Raw genomic sequence first — 21807 nt, 5'->3', positions numbered from 1 at the left:
AGGCAGGCACAGTCCTAAGCACTGGGGTAGATACAAGTTAATCAAGTCGGACACGGTCCCCGTCCCAAGAGGTATTGAATCCCCATTTTACAGAAGAAGCTGAGGCCTAGAGAAGGTTAGTGACTTGCCCATGGTCACACAGCAGGCAAATAGCTATGAAGATGCTCTACGAGAGCATCGGTGGTTTTTCTGATTTTTCCAAACCAACCTGAAATTTCTGCTAATTCGGGTGTCCTGCTATAACCCTGGCAGAACAGTTCTGAGCATGCTTGATGACGAGGTTGGCGACCTATCACACTGGTACTCCAGGAAGTGGAGGCAGGTTCTGACTTCCTGACACCATATCACTCTTTCAGGGAGGCTTGTTCTGGGAAGGGAATGTGTCTACCAACTCTGCTATATCGTACTCTCCCAAGCACTTAGTACAGTACTCTGCACACAGTAAATGCTCAATGCTCGGAGAAGCAGCGTGGCTCAGTGGAAAGAGTACAGGCTTGGGAGTCAGAGGTCATGGGTTCGAATCCTGACTCGACCTCTTGTCAGCTGTGTGACTGTGGGCAAGTCACTTAACTTCTCTGTGCCTCAGTTACCTCATCTGTAAAATGGGGATTAACTGTGAGCCTCACGTGGGACTACCTGATTACCCTATATCCACCCCAGCGCTTAGAACAGTGCTCTGCACATAATAAGCGCTTGACAAATATCAACATCATTAATAAGTTTTTTTAATAATATTTGTTAATAATAACAATGGTATTTGTTAAGCACTTACTCTGTGCCAAGCACTATTCTAAGCACTAGGGTAGGTACAAGGTAATCAGGTTGTCCCACATAATAATGTTGGTATTTGTTAAGCACTTAATATGTGCAGAGCACTGTTCTAAGCGCTGGCGTGGATATAGGGTAATCAGGTTGTCCCACGTGAGGCTCACAGTTAATCCCCATTTTACCCGTAACTGAGGCACAGAGAAGTGAAGTGACTTGCCCACAGTCACACAGCTGACAAGTGGCAAAGCTGGGATTCGAACCCATGACCTCTGACTCTCGGGGCTCACAGTCTTAATCCTCATTTTACAGATGAGATAACTGAGGCACAAAGAACTTAAGTGGCTTGCCCAAGGTCACACAGCAGACAAGTGGCTGAGCCAGGATAAGAACTCTGACTCCCAAGCCCATGCTCATTCCACTAAGCCATGCTGCTTCCACACTGTTAAGTGCTTACTTCTTGCCAGAAACTTTACTAAGTGCTGGGATGGATACAAGCAAATCAGATTGGACTCAGCACTTGTCCCACATGGGATTTACAGTCTTAATCCTCATTTTACAGACGAGGTACCTGAGGAACAGAGACGTGAAGTGACTTCCTCAAGGTCACATAGCAGGGAGGTGGCAGAGATGGGACTAGAACCCAGGTCCTTCTGACTCCCAGACCCGTGCTCTACCCAGGAGGCCACAAGGCCAAACTGTTTCTCATGATTGACTGAGGAGGGAATAACCCACTCTGGGGTATTAGGGAGCGCAGCCTAGTTGGGAAGACCACAGAACTGGGTATCTGGAGGCCCAGATTCTAGTTCTAGGGACCTTGAGCAAGTCACTCAACTTCCTGGTGCCTCTCTTTCCTCATCTGTAATATAGTGATCAAATATTTTTCTTCCTCTCTCTTAGACTGGGAGCCCCATGTGAACATCAACTGTATTCAGTCTATCTTCCACCTACTCCAGAACTCAAGTAGTGAGGGCTTATTAGATACCATTATCATTACTATTACCATTATATTTTGGTCTCTGAGTTCAGACTGACCAGATCCTGGTCCAGGCACATACAGAGTATATGTATACTCCTCATCTTGTATTTCTTTTCTGAAGGGAGGGAAATTCCCGCTTCAAAACGTTATTGAAGGCACATCTCCTCCAAGAGGCCTTCCTAAACTAAGCCCCACTTTATCCTCATCTCCCACTCCCTTCTGCATCACCTTGACTTGCTCCCTTTGCTTTCCCCCCTCCCAACCCTAAAGCACTTATGTAAATAGGTGTAATCTTATTTATTTGTATTGATGTCTGTATCTCCGACTGGAAGCTGGGAGCTGGTTGTGGGCAGGGAAAGTCATTGTTTATTGTTGTATCATATTTTCCCAAATGCTTAGCACAGTGCTATGCACACAGTAAGTGTTCAATAAATATGATTGAATGAACTCCCTCATCATTTTCAGTTTTCAGGTCTAAATGGCCACAGCTCACTAATGACACCCAGCACACAAAGCCTTCATGGTTTAGTGGATATAGCACAGGCCTGCAAGTCAGAAGGTCATGGGTTTTAATCCCGACTTGGCCACTTGTCTGCGGTGCGACTTTAGGCAAGCCACTTCACTTCTGTGTTTCTCAGTTCCCTCATCTGTAAAATGTGGATTGAGACTGTGAGCCCCACATGGCACAGGGACTGTTTCCAACTAGATTTGCTTGTATCCACCCCAGTGCTTAGTACAGTGCCTGGCATGGGGAAGGGACCCAAGGCCATCAGAGGCTGCTGGATCTGAGGCTGAGAGGTCCACAGTGCCACCAGGTGGGGTGGGGCCATGATACCCACAGGTCTGGCCAAGGACTTGGTGGTAAATTAGAATCTAGCAGCTGCCAGTGATGACAAGAGAGTCCTATATCAACAGCCCAGCTAAGAAGGTATTGGGTAGGTTTTCCTCTGTAGGTTTAGTTAGGCAGTGGGGCAGATTACACACACACGATTTAACCATCCCTAGGAATGCCCATAATGGCCCTGCATGGAGCTCCCCTTAACCCTAAATCCTCTCCCCTCCTACCCGTCTACCCCGCAGGCACCCAGGACCACTGGGAAAATACAATACAACAATAAACAGTGACATTCCCTGCCCATAGCCAGTTCACAGACTAGAGTGGGGGAGACAGACATCAATACAAATAAATAAAATTACAGCTATTTATACAAGTGCTTTGGGGTTGGGAGGGGGAAAGAGCAAAGGGAGCAAATCAGGGTGACACAGAAGGGAGAGGGAGATGAGGAAAAATGGTCTTAGAATAGGAAGGCCTCTTGGAGGATATGTGTTGATGAGGGCAATAATCCTGGCACCTTCCCATCCCATCCTCTGCTGCCATCTTAATTCACTCAGAATTGTTGCTGCAGGCCACGAGTCACCCACTGCTCTGGGTGTCTTGGTCCCAGCAGGGCTCAGCAACCTGAGCTGGCTTGTTACACTTCCAAATTGGCCCTCCCACCACCCCCACACAGGAACCCAATAAGAAACTCAGTTTAAAAGTTTAAAACTTGTGGCACTCAGTTTAAAAGTGAAGCTTCAGCATTAAAAGGGTAAAGGCCAAGCATCCACTCCACTGTGTTGATTTTCTCCAGTTTACAAAGCAGGGACTAGGGTAAAGCCGTGTTATTCTCCCTTTGTGAAGCAGTCTTTGTTCCCAGAAAAGAATGAAAGAGTCCTATGTCCAGAACTGAAAATCACTACTGATGAGTTACTTTACCTTCAAGAGCAAAATGAACATTCAACCCCAGATCGGCTTCACCTCAAGTTAGCATTACCCCCACTTCCAAGGCACATTTGTGGTTATGACAAGCAGTGAGACCTAGTGGAAAGAGCATGGGCCTGGGAGTCAGAGGATCTGAGTTATAATCCTCAGAATTGCTTGTTGTGTGACCTTGGGCAAGTCACTTAACTTCTCAGTGCCTCAGTTTCCTCAACCATAAAAAAAAGGGATTCAATACCCATTGTCCCTCCTACTTAGACTGTGAGCCCTTATGAACTTGTATCTACCCAGAACTTAGAACAGTGCTTAACATAATAAGTGCTTAACAAATATAATAATAGTATCCTTTTACTCTGCTGCTTCCCCTATCTGCAATTTATTTTAGTATCCATTTTCCCCTCTAGACTACAAGCTCTTTGTGGGCAGGAATCAAAACCACCAACTCTACTGTGCTCTCCCAAGTGTTTAGGAGAGTGTTCTGCAAAGAATAAGTGTTCAGTAATATTACTCATTGTGAGACTGCTTTGCCGAAAGGACTTTTCAAGGACATTTTGGAATTAGTAATCTTGTTTCTATTTTATCTCTCAGAAAAGGGGGCTCGTAAACCTAAATTATCATGGCTTTCCCTTCCCTGTATGACTTAGTTCCATGACACAAAGAAGAACCAAAAAGAAGAAGTCAGAATACCAGCTGAAACAGAAACCCCAACTTTGAGCTTCTCTGATGACAGAGAGCTTCCCCAGGGGAGAAACTCTTTCAGCTCTACTTGATCAAGAACAGTGCCTGCCGATGTAATTGTCAATTAGGTCATTTGGCTCTGTAAGGTTCAATACTTCTGAAACTGACACAGTTCATTCCTCATTGAAATTAGATGTGGCCTTAGTAAGCCCTGGGTTTTCCCTTATAAATCTGCACAGTGCAGTTCTTAATAAAAAGAGTAATTGTGGTATTTTCTTAATGCTTACTATGTGCCAAACACTGACTTAAGGGCTGGGGTAGATACAAGACAATTAGGTCAGGCACAGTCCCTGTCCCACTTGTGGTTCACTATCTAAATAGGAGAAAGAACATGTTTTAAATCCCCATTTTACAAATGAGGAAACTGAGGGACAGAGTAGTTAAGTGACTTGCCCAAGGTCACGCAGCAGGCAGGTGGTGGGGCCAGGATTAGAATACAGGTCCCCCGACCCCCAGGTAAGTGGTCTTTTCACTAATGCAACCTGTCGTCCTCTCCATCCCCCACCTTCCAGGTCAAGAATGGGTATGGATATGATCAGGGATTGAATTTGGTCATTTCATTTTTTATCAATCATTTTTGAGGCTTATGGTGTGCAGAGCACTATACTAAGTGTTTGGGAGAATGCACTATGATAGCACTAACATTCATTCATTTCATTCAATCATATTTAAGTGCTTACTGTGTGCAAAGCACTAAGTGCTTATATAACAGACACATTCCCTGCCCACAGTGAGCACACAATCTAGAGGGGGAAACGGACATTAATACAAACAAATAAATTACAGATATGTAAATAAGTGCTGTGGGGCTGGAAATGGGAATGAATAAAGGGAGCAAGTCAGGGTGGCAGAAAGGAGTGGGAGAAGAGGAAAGGAGGGCTTAGTTAGGGACATGATCCCTGTCCCCAGGAGCTTAGCGTCTAAGGGGGAGGTGGACATTAAAATAAATTACAGATAGGAGAAATGGCAAAGTGTAATGATGTACAGATAAACGCTATATGTTAGAAGTGGGGGGGAGAATTAAGTACTTGAGTGGTACAGGTCACAGTGCATGGGATATACAGAAGAGAGGGCAAATATGGGAAATGAGGAAGGCCTCACAGAGGAGATGTGATTTAAGTAGGGCTTTGAAGATGGTACGAGTGGTGGACTGTTAGATATGAAAGGGGAGGGAGTTCCAGGCCAGAGGGAGGACATGAAGAAGGAATCGGCAGTGAGACAGATGAGACTGAGGTATGGTGAATAGGTTGGCATGAGGGAGCTAAGTGAACGGGTTAGGTTGCAGTAGGAGATCAGTGAGGTAAATGCCTAGTAGCTTTTTAAACAAAGTGTATAATAAAAACCAACATAATGGAAGAGCTGAGTATGCTGTAGGCAGAACACCCAGCAGGGCTTGGGAAAAGTACAGAAGTTTGGTCCCTCGCCTCAGAGAGCTTGCAATCCAATGGGAAAGGCTTACCTCCTTAATTGATGAAACAACAGTTAAGTCTCTAAGTTAGGTGTGAAGACATTTTGTTCTTCCATAAGGTACGCTTTCACCACGTGTTTTGGCTAGAATGTTGTACAAAAATTAGGGAGCGCTCATCCCACAAGATGCTGCAATGTCAGAATCAGTGACCTTGTGATTGCCATACAGAGGATAGTTACTACCACATCAGCTTTCCTTGATGTAGGTTTATTGCAAGAGTGAAACCCCAACTACATAGGACAACTGGGAGTACAAAACAGAAGCGATAAAACAACCAAAAATAAGAAGCAACGTAAATGGCAGAAGGAATGGTATGACTGAGGAGGAAGGGGGCATGCTTCCTGGAGGAGGTGACTTTTAGGAGAGTTTGCAAGAGGGAACAAAGATGATTGGCAAGGGTGACTGGGAGAACATTCCCAGTGGTGGGCTCAAATAAGCAATGAGATGGAGGTAGGAAATAATGAGATTTTTCAACTACTTTTGCATTTGTAAAATTAGAGGACCCCAGGGTATTGGCAAAGGAGTGTCTGATGTTCTTGAATTCTGCTAGTGGACCACCCTACTTGGCTTCCGGTGATGTCAGCCTGGTTGACCTCAAGGCCAATCCCTTCTGGCTCCAGGGAGCTAGGAACAGACTCTAGTATCTCTGTCTCTCCCCTGGCAGGAAGTCCAGAGGAGGAGGCTGGGTAATTCCCAAAAGGCTCAGCATTCAGGCAGTCCCAGCAACAGCAGAAGGTACAGGAACAGCAGCGAGCCTTTAAAGGGAGGGATGGAAATGGAGGAAGTAAGGGGAAAGGGCAGGACTCTAGGGCAGAGATCAGGAGAGATTAGGAGTAGGAGTCAGTGCCCAGGAGAGAGAAGGCAGTAGAAAGAGTCCTGCTCAAGGGGATCTCCCCAGGAAACCCAAGCACCTAAACTCAGGATCCCAGAAAGGTTTTTTCCCCTTCAGCCCAGAGTCTGCCCTAGGCTTCCAGGTCTGCCCGGTGTAACTGCCAAGGGCTTAGCACTTGGATGCATGGCTTGTTTCAGCAGGGGACTAGAAGGGAAGAACAATAAGCAGGCTCAAGGCTGGAAGTTTTGGTTAGTTCTGGCAGCAAACCTATCTTACCAGACTTTGGATGTGGTGGAAGAAAGGAGTATGCCCAGGGCGGTGGTTGGGCTACCAAGCATGACCACTGTGCCTTCCCTTTGGTGCTGGGACTACATCTCCCAGGAGCTTCGGGGGCAACTGTCCAGGTACTATTGGATTCCCCCACTCGCTTTTGAGAACTAAGCTGGGACTCCTGGTTTGCCCTGTGATCACTTCTGCTTGGTTCAGTGCTCTCTAGGGGCTGGAGTTGATGCCAATCTGAGAAGATGATGGGCTGGATGCCAGCTAGACCTGGGCAGAGCTAAGCCCCCGGATTCTAGCCCATCGTTGGCTCCATTGGGTGAGGTCCGTTTTGCCTGGGTCCCAGCCAACCAGCTGCAGTGGTAGAGTTCCTCAAGCTGAGGAAGTAGTCATTCTACTCCTGATGCTCTCCCTATTTATCCTCCCTTCCCATGGGCCACGGCCTCCAAACAAGGTAGCAGTTGAAGGATTCCTTAGTCATATAGACAAAATGAAAATAAACTCTGTCTCTCCGAAGCTGCTTTAGCTCAACAGTGGAACAGACCTGCCGTAAAGTTCAACAGCAAAGCACGGATAACTTTCCTGAAATGGAATCAGATCAGCAACCTCACAGAACACAGCAGGAGCCACGCTGCCGCTGCTCATAAAGAGGAAGGCTGAAGGGATGAGCAGGGGATTTGTGAGGTAATTCGTTTCACTAGTGTTCATGGATCCAAAATGGAGCTGAAAACTCCCAGAAAAAGTGGAAGAATCAAATACATGAAAGAAACCAGAGATCACAATTAATTCCACAACCACTACATCCTCTATCATTGAAAAAGAAAAAATAAACAACAGGAACAGGCAAAGCATACCCTCAAGCTGTCATTTTTTTTAAAAAATTACCAGAAAAGAATTGGTTGGCTCAGTCATTTTTCATCAAATGTCTGGATGAGGCCAGTCTCTAGACTTGGGATAATTTTATTTTTTACTGGAACAAGATAGAAATTATGTAAATGGTAGCAAATTTGTCAGAATAACTGAAGTGTTCACAAAAATTAGATTAAGTAAAATGATGTCTTATTAGTCACCGTGATCATTTTGATGATGACTTTTAAAAATTTTGCAATCCGTTCTGGGGTTTGGTATGTGAAAAAGGATGGCTTATTGAAAAATAACAAGGCTGGGGGGATATTGCCTCAACACCAAAGGCAAAGCCATTAAAATCCTTTCAGGGCTAATATAGTCTTGGATTTTTGCATAAACACTCGAGGGGCTGATTGCCAACCTCACCCAATAGGAACGACTCGTGTAACGCTCTTCCCCGAGAAAACGAAAACATATTTTACATATGAGGCCCTATCCCTGTGGCCCAGGGATCTCTAGGCCCAGGGAGTCCTAGAGATTTTATTTCCTACATATCCTTACCCCACATTCGGTAATAACTACAGCCAACTCTCTCTTCCCTCGGCATAGAGCAGGAACTATGTCAACAGGCTTCTATAAAACCAGCCAATAAAATGTGCAGAGAATGACTCTACCATCAGCACTTTTCCCCCTGTGGTTGCCCCTTTTCTAACCAGTCCATGACTTGAGCAGATGCTGCATCTCTGCAACTAGGTCAACTCGCACGGGGGCCATCTGAAGGGAGAGATTGAAAAGCGGGGACGACTTCAGTGGTGTCAGAGCACCCATGATGCCATTCAAAACGAGTGTCTCTCTCTCTAGTCAAAATGAGGAGTGCCCAAGCAGCTGGGAAGTGATTCGGCAGACAGGCTGATTGGATGTTTTTGCTATAGAACACTGGGTTTGTTCTGAAGCTCACTCTTCGGTTTGAATATTCCCAAATGGGACCGATCTCTGAAATCTGATTCATACTTGGGGCCAAAGGTAATCGGCTTGATCCCAGTCATCATAGCCGAGCTGGCTGACAACTGATTGGACAGAACACCTCTGTTTCCCTCAACTGCCCTCACCTGCTCAACAGATATCTTGGCAATGACAGCAGTGGCCGTGGGTTTCCCCTCAGGGCAGGTCCTGCTGGTGCAGAAGGAAACAAGACACGATTGCCCAGATTGATGCTGAAATCTGGAGCAACTTGCTGCCTTTGAGTTCTGCAGCGTGAGCAGCTCTAGCCGATTAGCTTGTGCTTTCACCAGTATCGCCGCAGTCACTGGTCATTTATGTTTTCAATAGGACACAGGGGTGGGGGTGGGGGGAGGGGATTAAACAAAGGACCAAACCAGTACACAAATTCCAAAGAGAACATATAAATTAAGGGCATCAGAGACTGAACAGACGGCATGGATTATTTGCATATACTGTCTTATGCATACTAGGCTAAAATAGCTCATAAAAGAGATATGCAGCACATAGCACAGACGTTGTCTAAATGTAAACTTGGGCATAAAGCACAAGTAAAATTCACAACATCTTAGAGCAGAATGCCCATGAAATACGTTACAGAATGTTGCCTATGTTGTACAGGATCCAGGCTGATTAGTTATGCAGGGAACGTGTCTACAAACTCTGTCGTACTCTCCCAAGTGCTTAATACAGTGTTCTGCACATGGTAAGTGCTCAATAAATACAATCGATTGATTGATATATGACGTAAATGATATACTTAAACACCACAAGCATCTGTGTTTTATGTCCACAAATACGTACCCTCAGGTTTCACCAGAAGAAAGTCATGAACAATTGATATGAATTTCAGAGCAGAAATCCCAACCAACCATCCCTTTCTGGAACAAGCACTCTTCCACGTGCATGCACAGTAGAGCATCCTCTCATCCCAGAGCACCCTCAGATGGCAAGTCAGTTTAAAAAATGGTCCCCATGCAGTCACAGATGACTCGGAAACTCACAAAGCCCAACCATGAATAAACTGGTTCAGTGAAGCCCGGAGAGCAAATGATTTCTTTAGATAACGAAGGAGAGTCTGGGATTGCTGGGTGAGAGAGAGCCCTGAGTGTGTCCTCGGCAGGTCAAGATAAAGAGTTCATGCAACTTTTGAGCCTGGCCATATTCTGAGCCTATAACTCACTTTGGGACCCTGGAAGTCACTTTTCAAGGACTGCTGCCTCTATTACCTAAAGAGTTCTTAATCTGGGAAGGTGGCAGATCAGTAAACACCATCACGGATGTTCATAAACCAATTTGGGTTAACGAGGGAGACGGCAGGAAGAGGGAAGAGGAGAAGCTGACAACTCCCAAGTGACTCTGGCACCTAATAAACCCTTGGATCCATTTACTATTCAGCTTCGTAAACCAGCCCGGAACTCCCTTGTCCCTCTTCCAGTTGTATTTCTTTCAGAGTCCTTCAGACTGTTACCGTACAAATCGACCTGCCCAACTTTATTGTTAGTCTTGCTAGACATTGGGTTGGTGACTGCTGGAGGAGAAATGGCAATCTTTGGAGAAAACCAGTAGCAGGAGCGGAATCTGACTCACGAGTGATCTAGAATTATGTGTAAACAGGCTAGACTGTATGCATAATTTTCTCTTGCATATATTGACTGTACTCTTGAGCAATATACACTTTGTCGCCAATGGAACATTTGGGATGATATTGTAACAGTGAAATGATTTCCAGAGGAGCTTGGGTAAATGCAGCTCAGATACAGGGAGGGGTTCCTACACTGCAAACTTAAATGGTATGACATATATATGTATATGGACATCACCTAGCAGTACCTATGTGCAACAGTCCATTTTTAATTACTGACCAGGGAAAGTCATTGGGTTCATCGATTGAAACCAGTATGTAAAATTTGAATCAATGCTTGCCTCATCCAGGTTATATGGATCAATGCCTCAGGAATATTGGCAGCACAAATATCTTTAAATAACTTCAAAAGGAAAGAAGAGGCAATGGATATGCATTTGATTTTCAGGGACCTAAGATAAAATTCTGCCATCCTCAAGGCGATAAATTCAGTTACGGGTCACTCCACTGTACGATGAATGCTCAGTACAGTTTGCAGGGATCCCAATTCCAGATGTTACTAGGCAAATGTTTTTACGGACATCAGGTACTTTCACCTGAGGCTATTCTTCACCTTCACCCAGGGTCGGAGTTTACAGATTGGTGGGGGTCAGAGTTTATAGATTGGTGGTAGTATTAAAACTGACACGGTTTTATCCCCTGGATATTAATACAAGGCCGCTGAAATCAGGTCCAGTACGGTCTCCGTCACAGCGTTTCAATAAAACTCAAACCCCGTGCCATCTATCCTAATGCAAGCTTTCTGCAAACCAGCCAGGCGAAGACTTCACCCCACCACTCTGGAAGGATTTTCCTTTGTACCTTTAGATGTCCTAAAGCCAGAAGCCATTCCCCTGGCTTCAAAGTTGCATTCTATCTATTCTATAAAGAGTGGAAAATAAAAGCAGGGAGGGGGAGAGAAACTAGATGTTCGACAGTGCTGAGTCATTTGATAGCCAAGTAGTTGTGCTTAAGTATTTGAGTATTAAAAAAAAATTCCCCTCCCAGGCATGAGAAGAAACCGTTTCGCACTTTCTCTACAGGATGCATCCGTTTCCCCCGCTCACACAGACCACCACGGGACATTAGGCTAAGAAAGATGGACCAGCCCGAAGTCCACTAACTTGCGGCACTCATCAGGTCCTGTAACTTTATCCCCATCGGTGAAAGACGGCTCTTGGAGACGGGAAAAAGAAAAGGCAACCCGTACCTCCCCGGCCCCGCAACCGGGACCCGCGTCACACTTGGATGCGTTTCCACCTGACTCGAATTCCCAAGCGATCGGAGGTGGTTGAAAGCACCTGAAGAGAAGGATGTCTAAAGGGGGCAAATTCCACCGGTGGCTGGGCTAGGAAGCGAGGGTAAACTGAAGTCCAAGGTGGGGGTCTGCTGTCCGATTATGCTGTCCAATCCATCCCCATTCCGTCTCTCCTCTAAAGGAGCAGTGGACACGGTTTGGGTCAGGGCTGATGGAGAGTAGGACCGGCTTCCCTCCATCCCACCCACCACCCCTGGGCATCCTCCGCCCACGCAAGGCCAAGGGGCCTGGCCTCTCCAAGGTGCCCAGAGGCGCCCGGGCATCTTCAGCAGCCCCCTCTGATCCCTGGCATCCTCTTTTTCCTCCCTCCTCCTCCTCTTTTCCCCTGCACCACTTGCTACCCTCAACGCCACGCTGAGGTCATGCTCGCTTCGAGCCCTTGGGCACCCTCTCTCTCGTGCCAGGAGGGGATGGGGTGGGGGAGAGGGGCAACGGGTGGGACTCCGCGGCCCAGCAGCCGGCAGGGTACTCACCAGGTAAGCGCCCACCGTGCCCTGGGCCAGCATCAGGGCGCACTCGGACACCAGGAAGATCTTGATGTTGGAGAAGCAGGACACCTTCTTTTTCTTCTTCTTGTTCCTCTGCGTCTCATCCCCCTGCAGCTCGCCGCTCCGGCTCCCGCCGCCGCCCCCGGATCCCCTCGGCTTCTTCTCCTGCATCCTCCTCTTCCTCCTCCCTCCTCCTCGGCCGCTCCCGCTCTCTCCAGGCACCCGGGTGTGTGTGCGTGTGCGTGCGGGGGTCTGTGTGTGTGTGTGTGTGTGTGTGTGTGTCTGTGTCCCCGCCGGGCGGCAGCAGCAGGAGGAGGAGGAGCAGCAGCAGCAGCTCCGATCCGATCCCTCCCCCTTCTCTCCCCTCCCGATTCCTGCTCCGATCTGGAGCGGCTGGAAACCTCGGTACCTCTTGCTCCTCCTCCTTTCCCCCTCCTCTCCTTCTTTTTTCCTCCCTTTCTTTTTTCTTTCTCCTCCTCCTCCCCTTCTTTTCTTTTTCTTCCTCCTCTCCCTTTTCTCCTCCTCCTCCTCCTCTCCCTTCCCTCCTCCTCTCCTTCCTCTCCTCCTCCCCTTCTTTTCTTTTTCTTCCCCCTCCTCCTCTCCCTTCTCTCCTCCTCTTCGTGCTGGTGGCCACCTCCTCCTCGTGTTGCTGCTGCTGCTGCTGGGGCGATGCCAATCCCAGGGCTGCGGGACCCACCCGCCCCTCCCGCCTGGCCTCGTCCCCTCCCGCCTGGCCTCGTCTCCTCCCGCGGACTGCTGCCTCTGCCCCGGGCCCTGCTCCGCCCCACAACCGCGGGCACTGCCCCTCTGCCCTCCCTCCTCCTCCTCCTCCTCCTGCCCTGTGCCCGCTGGTCCGGGCTCGCTGCCACCCGCTTCCCCTCCTCCTCCTCCCCGGCTCCCTCCGGGGCCGAGGGAGGGGGTTGCGGACAGATAAGAAGACTGGCTGCCCAAGGGAGGACCCAGGTGTCCGGGGCTGCCAGACGTCCGACCCTTCCCCGAGCGCCGGTGGTGCTCCCCCGTACCCCGGTGCCAGGGGAGAAAGTCAGATGGTAAGCTAGACGCTAGACCGTCAACTCGCTGTGGGCAGGGAATGTGTCTGTTTATTGTTGTGTTGGACTCTCCCAAGCGCTTAGTCCAGTGCTCTGCACATACCAAGCGCTCAATAAATACTAATGAATGATTTCCCCACGTGTTGATGCACTTGTCGGTCTCTCTCACCTCCCCGTGCCAGGGGAGAAAGTCGGATTGTAAACTAGACTCTAATAGTCTCGTCTCTAGACTGTAAACTCGTTGTGGGCAGGGGATGTGTCATTTTACTGTTGTGTGGGACTCTCCCAAGCGCTTAATCCAGAGCTCTGCGCGCAGTAATGATTACCCCACATGTTGCTGCACCTGCCATTCTCCCCAGCTGCCCCGGAGGCGGCAGCGGGGGGGGGGGGGGGGGGGGGGGCTGGTGCCCTTTGCCCACCAGCTATGTTGGGGAGGCAAAGAAGGAGGTGGCCGGGGAAGCATTCGCCAACAAAGAACCATCTTAAGATAGCTTAAAGCGGCTTCCTTTGGATGGGAGTTCCCCTTCGTTTGGCTACATAACATCTTCAAGACCATTCCAGATGGAGGGAGGGTCTCTCTTGCCCCTAAACACCCCCAGCATACCAAGTCAGGGGCTGGGAAGACCTCATGGCCCACATGGGGGAGCCCCAAAGCCACCTATGCTTTTAGCCGAGGGGGAAAAAAAGAGCGATTTTTTGGCCGCAACACGATCGGGCCAGCATCTCTCCTGATCAAAGATCTGATAGGAATCAGAATACGCCATCTGGTCCGGCACCCTGCCTCCTCTCTTCTCTCCACTAAAGAGTTCCAAGGTTGGACGCCCATCCCAACATTTTAATAGCCCCCAAGAGTCAGTAAGTTCTTCCTTTTGTCCAACTGAAACCTTGCCAGCTTGAAATCCATTTCCATCTGTTCAGCCCCTCTGTGCCTCGAACCCTGTGGCAAAGTCACCAGTCCGTCGTTCTCTGAATGCCTTGCTTCAAAAAGACTTCCAAACTATGAATGAGGAGAAACAACCCAGGTAGTACCTGGCACATGGAAGAGCTCTGTACTTCAGTCGTTAGAGAAACAAAACTGAAAGGTGAAGAGTAATTAACAAGCTCTCCATTTTTCTTTCTCCTCGCCCGCCCCACCCAAAGTACCTGGCTCAAACTCTTTTCTGACAGATTCTTTGGAATGTCACATTTAGCCCATAAACACTTCCTTTTTATAAAAGCATTTTCTTCCAAGTGTTCCAGACCCTTTCTAGATTGCTTATTCATTCCCTCTTCATTTCTTTGAGCGAGATCTGTTTCAGAAGTTTGAAACCCATTTTATAGGTGGTGAAACAGAGGAATTGAAAGGTAGAGATGCACTGAAAAATCCAAATGGAATTCGAGTCTTATGATCTCTGGCCTGGGGTTCTCTTTACTCTTCATGTAACCCAAATTCTGGGAAACAAATTGCCATTATTTACTTCATTTACTCCATAATTGGCACATTTTAAGCATAATTTTTGCAATCCCCAAACAGGAAATGGCCTCTTGTGGGAAATCATCTAGCAATGAAGGGAGCAGGAGACAAAAGAGGAGATGGGGGTGGGGGAGAGAAGGAGGAGAAGTGAAGGAAAAGGCAGGTAGGGCACTTGTATAGCACCCTCCCAAATGCTTCATACAACAGGTACTCAATGAATTGTGGAAACTACCGGTACCCAGGGAACACTAGAGCCTGTGGGTGTTTACCTCTTTCTACCCCCTCATGTTTCTTGTTCACTGCTTACAAAAATATTTCATTTCCTCCTTAAAAATTAGGGTGGGGAGCTATGCTGCGGAGGCTCTTATGCAAGCATAGCTACAAAAATATGTGGAACCTGTCAATCGATGAGATTTATTGAGGGTTTACTGTGTGCAGAACACGTATTCTGCCTGTCTACCCCCGACCAATCAAGAGTCAGAGTGTGTGTGGAGGGGGAGGTCACGTAACCACTGTCTCCCATTTACCTGGGTGAAGAGGAGAATTTGGGTGAGCAGGCAAGGGGAAACCTGAGTTTCTAGATATGGTCATGCTCGTGTCTAGAGAAGTAGCATGTCCTAGTAGGAAGTCCATGAGCCTGCGAGTCAGAAGGACCTGGGTTCTACTGCCAGCTCCACCACTTGTCTGCTCTGTGACCTTGGGTAAATAACTTAAATTCTCTGTGTCTCACTTCCCTCATCTGTAAAATGGGGATTAAGACTATCAGCCCTATGTTCATTCATTCATTCAACCGCATTTATTAAGGGCTAACTGTGCAGAGCATTGTACTAAGTGCTTGGGAAAGTACAATACAACAATAGTGACAATCCCTGCCCACAACTAGTGCACAGTCTAGATGTGGAGAGATAGACATCAGTACAAATAAAGAGATCAATACAAATAAATAAAATTATGCATATATACATAAGTGTGGTGGGGCTGGGAGTGGGGAAAGAGCAAAGGGAGCAAGTCAGGGAGACGCAGAAGGGAGTGGAAGATGAGGAGAAATGGGTTTCAGTCTAGTCTCTGTGTCCAACCCAATTCTCCTCAATTTACCTGCTGTGTGAGTTGGGCAAGTCACTTAACTTCTCTGTGCCCCTGTTCCTTCATTTGCAAAATGGGGATTCAATACCTACTTCTACTTAGACTGTGACCCCCATGTGGGACCTGATTATCTTACATCTACTCTAGTACTTAGTACAGGACTTGGCACATAGAAAATGCTTAACAAATGCAATTATTATTATCATCATCTAATACCTACCCCAGCACTTGATATAGTGTTTGACACTTGTTTTATGGTATTTGTTAAGTGTTTACTATGTGCTGGGAATTGTACTAGGCACTGTGGAAGATATAAATTGATCAGTTTGGACACACTTCATGTCCCATATGGGGCTCACAGTCTTAATCCCCTTTTACATATGAGGTAACTGAGGCATAGAGAAGTTAAATGACTTACCCAAGGTCTAGAACCATGTCCTTCTGACTCCCAGGCCCATGCTCTAGTGTTCCATCACTAAATCCTGTTGGTTTGACCTTCACAGCATCACTAAAATCTGCCCTTCTCCATCCAAACTGCTACCATGTTAAGAAAATCACTTATCCTATCCCGCCTTGATTACTGTATCATCCTCCTTACTGACCTCCCATCCTCCTGTTTCTCCCCACTCTAATCCATATTTCACTCTGCTGTCCGGATAACTTTTCTACAGAAATGTTCAGGCCATGTTTCCCCCCTCCTCAAGAGCCTCCAGTGGTTGCCCATCCACCTCTACTTCAAACAGAAACTCCTTACCATTGACTTTAAAGCACACAATCACCTTGCCCCGCCGCCACCACTTAGCTAACTTTTCTGCTACAAACCAGCCTGCATACTTTGCTCCTCTAATGGCAACCTTCTCAAAGTAGCTCGATCTTGTCTATCTCACCACCGACCTCTCACCCACGTCCTGCCTCTGGCCTGGGACTTCCTCCCACCTCCTATCCACCAGACAATTACGCTCCTGGCTTTCAAAGCCTTACTGAAGGCACATCTCCAAGACGCTTTCCTGACAAAGCCTTCCTTTCCTTTTCTCCCTCTCCTTTCTGCCTCACCCTGACTTACTCCCTTTATTCATCGCCTTTCCCAGCCCCACAGCACTTATGTACATATCATTAATTAATTTATTTATATTAATGTCTGTCTCCCCCTCCAGACTGTAAGCTCATTGTGGAGAGGTACTGTGTCTGTTGAATTGTTATATTGTACTCTTCCAAGCGCTTAATACAGTGCTCTGCAAGCAGTAAGTACTCAATAAATACGATTGACTGGCCACACAGCACTAGGCGCTTAACAAATACCATTTAAAAAAAAGTTGTTGCTTCTCGATGGAAGGCGTTTGCATCACACTCTTAGTAGAAGGTTTAGATTCTACCACATGCAGAAAAGACATTGCAGGATTCAGATTTCTAAGAGCTCCATCATATATGCACCAATGGCCTTACTTCTCCCATTTCCCAAACTCCTAAGATGAGAAAAGGAACTTCTGGAGGATTCATTGACCACTGCTAGCTCCTATTTGCCAGATTACTGGATCCATAAGACTGTCAGTAGAATCTTTCCAAACCCCTGCTCTCACCCCAAACCTGTTGATAGATCTGCTGCCCTGAAGGGAAACAATCGAGAATTACAGTTTCAAAAGTCTAGTGTGATAGGCTTCTGACCATTAAGCTGCAGGGCTCAATGTCTTTCCCATATAGATTGAATGCTTTTCTTGGCATTGAAACTTGGGTCTCTAAGGCCTGTAGGAACTGACTGATGCTTTCACTATGGTACCTACCTCTCAGAAGAGTATAGTCTTGATTACAGCTACCTGAATAGAGTCTTGATGGTATCACATGGTAAGGTCAGAGGAAGGTAAAGGAGTCAACTCTGGGGAAAACACAGGGGCTGAGAGTCCGTGAATTGGGTGATTCTGTTTCTCTCACTGAGTTAATGTTGGTATTTGTTAAGCGCTTACTATGTGCCGAGCACTGTTCTAAGCGCTGGGATAGACATAGGGGAATCAGGTTGTCCCACGTGGGGCTCACAGTCTTAATCCCCATTTTACTGATGAGGGAACTGAGGCCCAGAGAAGTTAAGTGACTCGCCCACAGTCACACAGCCGACAAGTGGCAGAGCTGGGATTCGAACTCATGAGCCCTGACTCCAAAGCCAAAGGGCTTTTGCTCTTTCCACTGAGCCTCGCTGCTTCTCTAAGTTGCCATAGGCACCATGAAAAACATCCTCAGTTAAGCTGCCCTTCTGCATTACTCCACCCCCCCATCCCCCCCCCCCCCGGGATATACCCAGACCAGATGGCCACTGCAGGGGGTATTAGTCCTCTGGAATGGAATGGCAAGGTTCAGCCCCTCCATTTTCAATGAGCTGATGGATGGGGATTTTGCTCTCAGGGCTCACTTTTAATAAATGAAATCAACGATGAGTGCCTTTCATCAAACACCTCCTTTCTGCTTCTCCCTTGGTTTTCCTTAAGCTGCTTGGCTGGTCTAGTAGGGTTGAAACTTTCCCCATGTTCATCTATTCACAAGGGAAGGGTTGATAAATAATTGCATCCAAATTTAAAAATTCAGTAGTGAAAGGTCAAACACCTTGGTCAAAAAAAAAATGAACACAAGTCAGAGTCTGTAAATGCTTACTTCCAGTGCTTTAGGATTCTGGGTAGGAACATGAAAATACATTTTGAAAAGACAAGATATTTGGCCTTTATATTTGCCTAAAAATCTTGACCTGGGATGGAACATGCAGGAACTACCAGAGGATTTGCGGGCTGGATGGGATGAGAGAGAGACGCCACTGGAGGTTGTAGTAGTTTCCCAACATCCTAAAGGTAGCAGCAGGTATCCTGGAGGACCACCTCCCTCTGAGAAGACCTGCTGAGGCTGCCTCCCTCCCCACCCCTCACCCTGGAGAGAAGCCCAGCCCCTTGCAAGAGGAGAAGGTGGACAAAACTTCTTGTTAGATGTTTAAAAATCTGGAAGAGTTATAACAGGGAAGCACTGTCGCCTAGTAGATAGAACACAGGTTTAGGAGTCAGAAGGACTTAGGTTCTAATCTCTGATCTGCCACTTGTCTGCTGTGTGACCTTGGCCAAGTCATTTCACTTCTCTGTGCCTCAATAACCTCATCTGCAAAATGGGATTAAGACTATGAGCCCGATGAGACCATGGATTGTGTCTGACCTGATTAGCTTGTACCTACTGCAGCGCTTAGTATAGGGCCTATCACATAGTAAGTGCTTAACAAATACCATAAAAAAGTGTGGCTCAAAGATTTATGGCTATACTGAGAAAGAGACCTAAGACTATTCTAGCCTACTTAATAATAATAATGATGATGGTATTTGTTAAGTGCTTACTATGTGCCAAACACTCTATTCTTATTGTTTTTGTTATACTACTCTTCCGTTCTTCCCTGTGGGCCCATCCGCCCTTAGCTACCCTTTTTGCCTGGGACCAAGTTAATACCGATACCATTATATCTCCTCCCAGTGCTTAACACAGGGCTTTGCACATTGTAAATACTTATGAAATGGCATCGTTACAACTACGGGCAAAACTGCTACTACTGCTGTGGGTACAACTATTAAACCCACCAAGCTTGTGTCCCTGCTCGGCAGGTGTGTGTTTTCCCTTTCTTAAATCTGTAAAGAAAGCTAAACCTTATTCTTCAGGACATTGGATAAAACAGATCCCAGAGGTTTACCCCTCCTCCCAGTTGATTCTATCCCAGTTATTCCCCTGTCCCAGCACAGTAATAACCTACATTAACATCTTCATTGTGCAGGAGACCAGCTGGACCAAGCTTAGTGACTTTTTTGTAATATTGTGAATCTGTGTGGGAATGGCATGAAGCATGCTTTATACAATAAATGCCACAGTTTCAGTGATAGTACTGAAAACACCAAGAGTTTTATGTATAGAGCCCTCAACAGGTTATTAAAATTCATTAAATGACTTTCCCACCTTATAATTGCACAGTTGTGATTTAGAGAAAGATGAGCTGAAGGACCATTTGCCCATCATATCCCAAATTTGAGACTGTGGGTTCTTCCTGAAAGAGCAAATAATCCATCCTGAAAGCACAAGTATTAGCCAGTGCATTCCTTCCCCCCCCCCAAAAAAAATCAGGCAGCAAATATAGCAGTCAATAGGCCAAAAAGAAATCCAACAGACTTGTTTCTTTATGTCTGATTTTCATGAAAATTAGTGTTTGGGGGAATAACCCAGGGGATTTGATGTTCAATATTCCTAGCCTTGGGTCATGGGTCGGCCGAAAAATATAGCAGAAAAGTATAAATGGAGTGACTATGCAAATAAGATTCAGGGGATCCTGATGACTTTTGCAAGCTTTCTTTGAGTCTGGATGATAGTCAAGGGAAGAAGTAAAAATTAAGCCATACTGGAATGTGGATGTCTGGAAAAGGATTTGAAAGGCTCATTGGCATGGAAAACAAGGGGCATAACAAGGTAAGGAATTTAAAACTGCAGCAAAGTAGTGAGAACTGCTCTTATCCCACTGCTTTCTGAGGCTCGTGGGAGCACTTCAGGTCATCAGGCCAGGCTGGAGCCTGCAATTCGCTGCTGAGAAGACCAGGAGCAGCAGGAGTGAGGTCTAACTTACTCCCATCCCCACCTCACAGACAGCCCCAGCCAGAGCCATGCCCTCTCACTACGGGAGTCAGCAGGGGTCCTGGTGGCCGACTGGCTGCCTGGCACTCTGAGGTTCGGGCCATGAGGGGGCATTGCTTCTGCATCTGGACCAAGATCACTTGGGAAACATTTACCTGAGAGAGGTATCTTATTCCAGGCAACTCAGTGCCTCTCCCCACCAAAACACGTTCCCTTTGAAATGATCCAAACCCAAATGGATACAGTACCCTAGGACTTTTTATTTGATCCACACCCCGTTCCCGACCATTTCAACTTAAGGTGATAGATTCACATGAACATATATAGCTGTGGGTCTGCTTTACACCATCTCATAATAGAGCTACACTCTACAGTTAAAGGAGAAATAATCACTACCCCCTTTTTAAATTGGGGCTTTATAAGGGAGGCTGGATTTAAATGAATTTCCACTTGAAAATGTCTTGAATTGCCTCTTCAACTAGATATATTTTACTAATGGGTTGGGACTTGCAAGAACGTTTTTCCTCTTTTCAATTGAAAAATGTTTTCAATTTATAGAGGAGAGAAGTGGGTTAACTGGATGAGGATAAAAAAAAATCACAATATCTTCCACAGTTGCTGGGCCATGGTGAGATTTCCCAGCAAGCCGCCTCAGAGTAATTCCACACAATGAAAAAGCGTTGTTCAAGTAATTCACATGAGCCATCCTTTGCCAGATTCAATTTTGTTCACGGGCAAATACCAAGTTGAGAAATAAATGTAAATACTCATTTCTTATTGTTGCTGCAACGCATGTAGATGCTGAGTTTCTCACTCTGTGGAAATATTTTATTTAATTTTTCCTGAAAATGTTGCTAAGATCATCAGTTTGATCTTCTGTCCAGTCAAAGAAAGAGTTAGAGATTCAGAGCAGCTTGGCCCCAATCTTAGCTTCAAGCCACAGAACTGAACATTTATTTTTCTCCTGCCTCGGTCAGAATAGCTGCTCGCCCTTCTCTTACAATCTTAGGCATCTGTCTTTGGCTACTTACTGAATTTAAATCTCACTAGTTTTGCAATCTCTCTGGGATCAGCAAAGTGAGAGAAGAGAAACCCCATAATGAATTCAGTTATAATCATAGAGCATGAGAGAGCAGGAGGAGGAAGAAGGAGGGAGGGAAGAAGAAAAGAATTGTTTTGGGATCTTAGGGAGGAAACTGAGTTATTTCTGCATCTGCACCTAATAATTGTATCTTTTCTAACTGAGTTGTTGAGTTAGTAGAGCATTCTATTCTAGCCAAGATGGGGCATACCCAACTCTAAGTAATTACTTAATGCTAGTGGTGTTTAGGCTGTGCAGTGGTACACATTCATTCATTCAATCATATTTATTGAGTGCTTACTGTGTGCAAAGCACTGCACTAAGCACTCGGAAGAGTACAACAATAAATGGATATATCCCCTGTCCCCAACCAGCTTACAGTCTAGAGGGGGAGATAGACAATATGACTAAATAAAT

The 21807-nt window shown here is 46.4% G+C and overlaps 1 protein-coding gene across 1 annotated transcript in view; it reads right to left on the bottom strand.

The window, feature by feature from the left end:
- Window positions 1-12399, bottom strand: part of LOC120638425 (solute carrier organic anion transporter family member 3A1-like) — a 125417-nt gene extending 113018 nt beyond the window's left edge. The window contains exon 1 of the mRNA XM_039912299.1: window positions 12081-12399. Coding sequence (XP_039768233.1) covers window positions 12081-12266 — 186 coding nt within the window. The 5' untranslated portion in view covers window positions 12267-12399. The remainder of the gene's footprint in view (window positions 1-12080) is intronic.
- Between the last annotated feature and the right edge of the window lie 9408 nt (window positions 12400-21807).

Source organism: Ornithorhynchus anatinus, chromosome 5, assembly GCF_004115215.2.
Source record: "Ornithorhynchus anatinus isolate Pmale09 chromosome 5, mOrnAna1.pri.v4, whole genome shotgun sequence".
In the NCBI taxonomy this organism is placed as follows: domain Eukaryota; kingdom Metazoa; phylum Chordata; class Mammalia; order Monotremata; family Ornithorhynchidae; genus Ornithorhynchus; species Ornithorhynchus anatinus.
The sequence above is the reverse complement of the archived record's forward strand: the minus strand, read 5'-3'. Positions and strand labels throughout refer to the sequence as shown.